Below are 9,232 nucleotides of genomic sequence, written 5' to 3'. Positions count from 1 at the left end.
CATTATAAGGTCCATACAGATCATGTATGTGTTCTCAGTTAACACTTGCCCTTGATATCTTATACTTAACAGGGTACACATTGAACATGTTACAAAATTATTTTAAATAAAAATTAACATGAGAAGTAATTAAAGTAGAGGCAAAAAATTGTATAACATACCGCAAGCAGTTTAGAACTGTTTGGTGTTGTCCTACTTATAGCCGCAATACAAAATATGTAATCATATTCAGGATATAAATTGTCAACGGATTTTTCCTTATCTTCTGTAAACTAAAAAAATAACTCTAATTTTTAATCTTAACACAAAAAAAAAATATATTAATAAGTACCAGTTGGATTTCTCTATCAGAATCAATTGCAGTGCTTTCAGATGTTGAACCGTGGACTTCTTTGAGAGGACCGTGTAATACAATTTCAGAACTTGTTTGAAACAATGTAGGAGGAGTAATGATATGAGAATCCCATGATCCTGAAACACATAAAAATTGAATAAATAATTAAACAAATTTCACATACTAAGCGGATAAAGTAAGTATGCTAGATGTTTGCAGTAAGAACCTACCTAACATAAAATTATTAGGAACTATTAGAAAATGTGTTATAAACTGAAAATTAACAAGTTGATACCTTTAATTCCCTTCATTTGTCGAGAGCTTAAGGCAGTATTGAACATAATATGTATATTAAACCTATTTACATATCACTATACTCGTGTCGGTGATAGAGCGCTTCTCGTTTGCGCATCCAAATGATGGTGGGTAACGATGAACGACTGTTTAAAATTGACAGTTAATACAACAAAATTACATCACTAAAATGTTTAAGGGGAATCGCTCACAATCTCAAATTTTAACTTATATCTTGATAGGATTTTATTTTTGTTCATTTAATTTTTATAAAAATATATTGCATTATAGTTACTCTATATCCCGCAATTATAAATTTTAACTTGTAAATTTAATTAATTAATTAATTTTTTTATTAAATTGTATTACATTAGTAATAATTAATAATTTTAGTAATTATTAAATTTGCCCGCAGTCATAAATTTAAAATTGGTATTAAGTGATATTATAATGTTGGATTAATTATTATTGTCCATGGATTATTTACTGTTTCTGTTGCAATCATTATTGTATTCACATAAAAATGACTGTATTATACATTCGATTTTATATGCCTATTATAATTATTTATTTTGTATTTGTAATGATACAACTTTTGTTAACATTAATAATATTTAAGATTGGAACTTTTCTACTTTACGGGACACCCTTTTTTTTAAATTATTTTTTGGGTAAAAAAAATGTTGGTGAAATCAGAATTTGGCGCACCAAGTTATTTTCGAAGTTATAGCTAATCGAAGTATTAACTTTATATAATAACCCCAAAATACCTATAATGTTTAAATTTACATAGAACAATTGCGCAGTGGTAGTATCATTGCCCTATGGACTCGTCTGTCGGCGTTCGATACTCATCATGTGCGCGTTGATTTTTTATATATTTTTTTTTTGAAAAACAAAGACTTTAACGAAGGTTTTCAAAAATATTGTTTTTAAAGTATATGTTTATTGTCAGCGTGGTCACACGCTCGCTCGGACATTCAAATCGAAAATATCCCCCCTATTTGCTGTGCAAATCACCTCGGGTGACTTAAGTTAAGATGAAATAATAACAATTATTAATATTATTGTGTACCATTGATACAACGTGAATAGTGCGAAAAACTGTTTATCCGGATTCGAGCTCAGTTCACTTTTCATGGCATAGTCATCATACCAACACTAGGCCACGACGGCCACGGCTTGGCGACGGGACATTTATAAGTTATTAAACATATTGTATGCTAACTTTGAAACTAAGTTCGAGCTCCAAATTCTGACTTCACCATCGTTTTCAGCGTACTTAACTAGATAAGTTTCAAAAAAAAAAATACAAAAAAAAGTGTCCCGTAAAGTAGAAATATACCGGTACCTATTTACTTACTATACCTAGTTCTAATGAAATAATAATTACTTTCACTGATGTCTGTACCGGCAGTTTGGGCAGTGAGATACTGAGAGCTGGTGACTATATTGTCTTTGGCGGGCTGTTGTATATCGGAATGATTGATGTTATTAAATTCACTGACTGAGTTGACTGACAACTGATCGCAGTTCAACGCCATTCCGTTGTTGGCTAGACACAGTGTCTCGTCGCTGGCCAGTGACAAAGCCATCTCGTCGTCTGTTGGTTCAGTCTTGGCCGGCAACGAATGCTCGGTTTTGAGTTCGATTTTGTCATCCATGTCCGCACGGTTATCGTCCACCGTTTATCTTAATCACGACAAAACTGGACTAGTCGTGACTCGTGAACCAGACGTCCACGGTCGAATGGATTATTGGTTTGCGTTAACCGCAAAAATTGTAAAGTCGAATTTTACTGGATTTTTGACAAAAAGTATAATGAACATGCAACAAACATACAGCACACTCGCGCATTCATAAATGTATTTTGTATACAATCACCATTCACAACCACACCGACCATATCGCCGAAATAATCATGATGGCCGATGCCCGATTTATTTGGATTTTGGATAACCGATAGGAATATAATGTGATCTGATAGTGGACTTGTACAATTTTTAGGCAGTTGGTAGTTGTGCTTGTGTGCAGAATTATTATACCACATAACATTTCTTTATTCTGTGATTATATTAATTTCTGACAGCCTGAGTTATGGACCACGGTTATGGATACTATCTTGCTTGTGCTTGTGACTCTTGGTTATCATCAACATCGTGGTAACCTCACATCATAATAACAGGTGGTAACAGTAAGTTGTTGATAAGTAGCACGTTTGTTGTTTGTAGTCGTTTCAAATGTTTCCGGCTAAACGTCAAACATGAACAATTTACTTTTTTTTTTCTAATTACTAGTTTTATACTCAATTTTAATTTTTAATAATTAATAATCGTGTATGTTGACTCTGAATTCCGATGTCTTACAACAATAATAGAAATAGCTTTGGTCGCGGAGGCGGTGGAGGAGGTGGTGGTTTTCGAGGAGGCCGAGGTATTAATCATATAATATTGTTTTAAGCACCGATATACTATTTTATGTGCAGTACGATTCCATAATTATTATTATATTTATTATTAACTTAATCTTGAAAACCATTGCGATGACATTCAAGATTTGTAAAATAATTATACTTGTTTTCAGCTTAAAATTTGTTTCAAATTAATTACTTTTCTAAGTTAATCTATTAATTATTATTGATTTCTACTTTTCATAAATTGAATATTGATTGTATTTAATAATAACAGTAAAAATATTAAACATTATTTTGTAATTTTAGGTGATGGAGGTGGCCGTGGAGGCGGAGGTGGTAATTTCCGCGGCGGTGGTGGAGGCCGTGGTGGCGGAAGAGGTGGTTTCAATAGGTTTGCAGAACAAGGCCCTCCAGAAGAAGTATGAATTATTTCACATTTTTTTATTGCTCAAAATTTGAGAGATTATTTTTTTTTCTTACCATCTTTCTCTATAAATTAGGTAATGGTAGAAATAATTATATAACTATTAAACATGGTCTAGATTTAGGATATATTGTGTATCAAGTAAGTTACTGCTTATGAGGAAATTCTAAATATTGTGGGCTTCAAACGTGTACTAGGTCTGGACATGGCTTTTAGAAAAACATCCACATTAACATTTATTGGTGGTATTTAATACAATATATAAATATCTGAGGTAACTACTAACCTTAGCCATATTATAATTTGTCTACATAGGTAACTTTAAACTTACCTAATTTTAGAAAATTGAATAGGGACGTAACGTCCCACCTTGTAACTGTACATACTAGGTAAATTTTACATATTATGTTATGGAATGTAAATTATAAAAAAATCATGAAAATAAAAACTGTAGAGCTTGTGCTATTTTTTCTTCTACCTATAAAAATATATAAGTTAGAAAATATACAATCTGTATACATAATAATGTAAAGGGTAAATAAGTCTAAAAGTTTTACTAAATGTGACAGCGTGAGGGAAGAGAGCATCTATTGACATTACTTTTGCACTATAAAGATTACAAGATTACCTATAGTGGTTGCATCTTAAAGATAACTACAATATAAGTTTTATAATTTTATATTTTTATTGTATTTATTTTAACTAATTTATAATTACATATTATATATTATATTTATTAAATAATTTAATTTATTCTGTTATACAGTGTAATACACTGCACTGATTGAAGTTAATTGTGTTTTTTTAAGTACAAATTTTCTAATTTTTAAAAGTGCTTAAGAAGACGATACACCTGCATGTGTTGTCTTTGTCTTACAAATGTAAAACATAGCAAAAACTGTTTTGCGCAACAAGAATCACTTTGGCTGTAGTCCTAACTAAGCAACTAAATGTTCACACAACCAAGAGGAGAACATTAATTGTGTAATATCAGATTTGATAAAAAAGTTATTCAAGTTTTATAATCTCAAAAATAATTAAATTTTAAACAATAAAAACTTTTTATTTGTGATATTGAAATAATAAAAACGATGTTGAACAGTAAATGTTCTCTTCTTTATGGTGTGAAAATTTGGTTGCTTAGTTTGGACTATAGCCTGAGTGGTTCTTACTCGCGCGAAACAGTTTTTGATATGTTTTACATACCAAAGACGACACATGCAGGTGTAGCGTCTTCTTAAGTTTTGGGTTTTTTTCGCGATTCTTAATAGAAATAATTTATATTATTTTTCATCGAATCATAACAAACTATTTGGTTCGTACTTCACCTAAAAATCTTGATCTACATTTATATTAGTTAACAATCTAGAAATTCGCTAAACTAGACCGGTTTATAATCCCGGTGCATTATTTTTCAGACCGGTTTAGTCTAACAAATTTCTAGAATATTTTCATTGTTTAGTCGAAATTGTTTATTCAGGTATTCTATGTATTTGTATTTGATGCACTGAACTGTAAGCATGGTACAAGTAAAGAATCGAAGAACTTGAATTCCAATTGGTTTATGATAGGATTCCGTTTTCTATGTATACATTATTATTTTAATTAATACTTACATGGATTCATTATTAGTAAGGATTATATTTTTGTTCATATTGTTCCAATGAAAATTATAGCCAATTAGTGAAAATGGAAACTTCTTATAAAGGGACTTTTTTAATGTACATATTGTATACAACGCGTGTTCTTATATGCAGTTCAGTAATTTTATCATTGTTATTTTTTTTTTATTGCCAAGTACAAAATTAATAATTAGTAGGGATTTAAAATGTATTTATTGAGTTATTTATAATGAAAAATCTTAATTATCATTCAATTTGTTTCTCTAGGTTGTGCCTCTGGGTTATTTTACTCATGCTTGTCAAGATGACATTATTTGCAAGGCTGAAATGGAAGATGTTCCTTACTTTAATGCACCTATATATTTTGCTAATAAACAACAAATTGGAAAAATAGATGAAATATTTGGCACATACAGTGATTATTTTGTGTCCATAAAGTTAAACTCTGAAATTAAATCAAAATCTTTCAAAGGAGCTGACAAGGTAAAGATAATTTTAATAGCTGTTATTAGGTATAATTAGATACTATCAAGTTGTTACAATTGTCTTATATTTTAGCTATACATTGATCCAGCAAAATTGTTACCATTGAAGAAATTTTTAACTCAACCTGGTGGCCAGAGAGGTAGAGGAGGTGGTGGCGGAAGAGGACGTGGTAGAGGTGGTGGTGGTCGTGGCGGCGGTGGTTTTGGACGTGGAGGTGGTGGCAGTCGTGGAGGCGGTGGTTTTGGACGTGGTGGTGGAGGCGGTGGATTTGGACGTGGCGGTGGAGGACGAGGATTTGGTGGCGGACGAGGAGGGGGAGGAGGAAGAGGTTTCAAGAGATGAAACTAATAATAAAAAAAAAATTGTAATTATTAATTAAATACGTATTTGTGTTAATATCATGTACTATAACTTAGACTTAAGCTTTTATTAAAAAAATATAGATAAAAACTAATGTTTATTATTTTTTCTTTCTTAATGATAATGTCATTGATAACATTTATCCAGTATGAAACAAATTATTATTAATTAATTCTGTATTAACTATTAATTCATTCATGCAATTAAACTTAATAGTTAATATGTTTACTTCTATTAACTGAATTAAGTTATCTTATGATTTTTGAGAATGAATTGAACAATGTATGCAAATTTTATCCAAACCCTAATTGAACTTGAATCAAGCTTTAAAAACGAATAAAACCAATGTCATTAATTTGATTTTTGAACCAAACTATTAATCAATTGATTGATTTGATTCCAATATTTGCATTTTTTTATTTTTTTTTGAACCAAGATAAGCCTGGTTTGAAAATCAAAAAGCTTATAAATCACTGAGTTTTGTGATAAATAAATATTAGTAATATTAAATTTTTAAAATTAATGAAACATTAAAAATCAGTACGTTAGTCTATACTCTGTTCTCCGTAAGTTGACCCACTTTTTTTTTTTGGTCACTCGGAGTATGGGGACAACGTAACAATACAGTTCACTGTAGTTCTACAGTTGTACTTCGCTAAACACCACGGTGTATACATAATAAAATGTATTGTCACAACGTTTTCACCATACTCCGCGTGCGCAAAAAAAAAAAGTTGATCAACTTACGACAACGGAGTATAGAATTAAAAGTGTTAACAAAAAATGAAATACTTGGTAATTCACAGAAATATAAAATTGCTTATTTTTCTTTATCACACTACCTACACGGCTACACTTACTAATCAGGTACTACTACTTTTTATTTTTTTATTCCTGATATAGGATTTAACTTTTAATTTAAATTATAAAACAATATAATATATTACTAGATATTTTTATACTGAGATGTAGTATTAAATAAATAAGTTTTAATTTTCCAACATTGTATCTATGAACTACTGTATCCCCTATTGGTAATTTTGTAATTGGGATAATAGTATAATTAAAAAATGAACATTATATTTTATAAATAATACATTATAATATATTTTGCTCCAACTTCCTATAAGACCAAGTTTGATATACCAATAACTGCAACTAAGATAAAGAAAGTTGTATTAAATTTAATACAAAAAAAATTATAAAATATATTGTTTCAAATCCATCAAACTTTCCAGAGTCAAACTGGGATTTTAATAATTAAAAATATATTAGGATATGATTTTACCATGAATTTTGTAATTTAGTGGAAAATGGAGATAACTGTTGTGTAGCATTACAAAAATGTGTGATAAATTTTAATGTATGTATATGCGTATAGGGGCCATATATTTTAAAAATATCATATGGACTTCCAACAAATTAACTCAATTTGAGTAATATTATAATTATACTAATAATAGGTACCTACATACTGATACCCAATTACCAACGACAACATCAAATGGATTGGTATTTGGTCAAACGGGCCAACTTGGGGCATGTGTTTAACTTGGGCCCAAAATATTATCTTTTAGTTTTACCTCCATAACGGTCTTTTATCAATTAATTAATGTGATACAAATATTCTGTTGTTATCTTAACAATATTTAAAAACAGTTTGGTAGTGTTGCAGCATCAAATTTTGAACATAAGTATATTAATTTTTATTAATTAATTTTATGTTTAATGTCTATCGTTTTGAAAAGGTCTGAAAATGTACACTAATACTCATTGAATTAGACATTTTACATAAAAATTGATTGTAAAAAATATGTTCGGACATGTATTAAATTTACCACTCTATATTATAAATTATTATAATCCTGCATACATTTCTGTAAATTACGTTTTACTTATTTAGTCCAACTTGAGCCACTGTTATTCAACCCTGGTTTATTCGGTAAACAAGAAAGTTACCTACCTATTATTTAATAAGTACCTAACAAGAATGTTATTATTTTTTGATCTTATTATTTAGATTTTTATTGTAATACTTATTTAATTGGTCAACAAAAATGTTTTTATTTTTTTTATTATTAATATATACTCACTATGTACAAAAAATATTTGTTAAATTCAGAAAATTTTATAGTATTTTTTTAAAATTTTAGATAGTGCCCCAAGTTAATTTAAGTAAATTATAAAATACGTTTTTCATAAGATAAACATGAGTGATGAGTGCCCCATGTTGTCGAAATTCAGTACACACGGGGCATGCAGAAAAATACAAAAAAAACAAAACATAAAAGGAATAATTTGTATGGTTCAAATGCAACAGAAATTAATAAATCAAACCTTAACTGAAAAAAATGTAACATTGAAAATACCTCTAGGTTAATTAATCTTAAAGTTATTTACAATAGAATTTCAAAACTGATCCAAGTTGGCCCGTTTGACGGTAGTTAGCTTTTCAAATTATAATGCTGATTAGGTACTTTAATACAAATGTAATAATTTAGTACTAATAAATAATATTACTATTGGGTGAAATTACAGTATGATTATTGTTAAAGTTTCTTTTAACAAATTCAACCTGAGGCTTGCTATAAATGTCAAACAATAAAAAAATTATAGATTGGTACTTGGTAGGAACCTACCAATGGATAGTACCTACCTATGTACCTACGATATAATTTATGTATGTAGTATGTATATAGGTACGCCGTACGCACAATGCCCCAATGTAAAATAAAATTACTTTTCCATTATGACGAATTGACGACACTACATCTGCACAATAATCTGAATATAGCCGATAGGTATCTATAAAATCGACTCGTAATAATTATTTCTCTAATTCACCGGATGATGATTTATCACAAAATGACAAAGAGAAATCGTTATAATTTAAAAATAAAAATGATATAATTGTTATTGCATAGTAATTATCTATCGATATAACATATGAATTGTAAAAATATAAAATTCGTTATAGCTGAATACGTCCTGTACTCCTGTTATCGCGCCTATGGCCTTTTGACATTTTCTCTGTGCGCAAGGATTTTACGATTTACGGTCGAAAATAATTTTCTGTTTATAAATGGTTGCAATTGGTTAGGTAGGTACATCTTACAGATTATAATAGCGTAATAGGAATCTACTACCTAGTAGAAATAATTATTTGAAATTAGTATTTATTTATTTTTTGTACATCATAATGGTTGCCATTGGTTTATTCGGGCAGATGAGGATAAAAGCATGCAACAAAGTATCAAATCGTAATAAAGAAATAAGGTATATTATGCTTTTAAAGGGGA

General features: G+C 29.5%; 3 protein-coding genes across 4 annotated transcripts in view; 2 read left to right on the top strand and 1 right to left on the bottom strand.

Moving 5' to 3' along the window:
- Positions 1 to 9,232, top strand: part of LOC100159096 (progestin and adipoQ receptor family member 3) — a 39,677-nt gene that overhangs the window by 13,240 nt on the left and 17,205 nt on the right. The gene's annotated exons all lie outside the window — the stretch shown is intronic.
- Positions 10 to 2,607, bottom strand: LOC100569494. 2 transcript variants are annotated; one of them, XM_003248923.4, is made up of 3 exons: positions 2,040 to 2,607; positions 332 to 471; positions 10 to 272 (listed from the first exon to the last, which is right to left on the bottom strand). In XM_003248923.4, the coding sequence occupies exons 1-3, from the start codon at positions 2,290 to 2,292 to the stop codon at positions 114 to 116; spliced, it is 552 nt and encodes a 183-aa protein (XP_003248971.1). In that variant the 5' UTR covers positions 2,293 to 2,607; the 3' UTR covers positions 10 to 113. The 2 variants fall into 2 exon arrangements, with proteins under 2 accessions (XP_003248971.1, XP_003248970.1); XM_003248922.4 differs by having other exon boundaries at positions 12 to 272; positions 2,022 to 2,597.
- On the top strand, positions 2,804 to 6,031 carry LOC100569405 (H/ACA ribonucleoprotein complex subunit 1). Its single transcript, XM_003248921.4, has 4 exons — positions 2,804 to 3,061; positions 3,348 to 3,460; positions 5,355 to 5,570; positions 5,646 to 6,031. Exons 1-4 carry the CDS (start codon positions 2,986 to 2,988, stop codon positions 5,913 to 5,915), a joined length of 675 nt encoding a protein of 224 aa, XP_003248969.1. The 5' UTR covers positions 2,804 to 2,985; the 3' UTR covers positions 5,916 to 6,031.

Source organism: Acyrthosiphon pisum, chromosome A1, assembly GCF_005508785.2.
Source record: "Acyrthosiphon pisum isolate AL4f chromosome A1, pea_aphid_22Mar2018_4r6ur, whole genome shotgun sequence".
Taxonomy (NCBI): domain Eukaryota; kingdom Metazoa; phylum Arthropoda; class Insecta; order Hemiptera; family Aphididae; genus Acyrthosiphon; species Acyrthosiphon pisum.
Note: the sequence above shows the minus strand (reverse complement) of the source record. Positions and strands in the feature narration are given on the sequence as shown.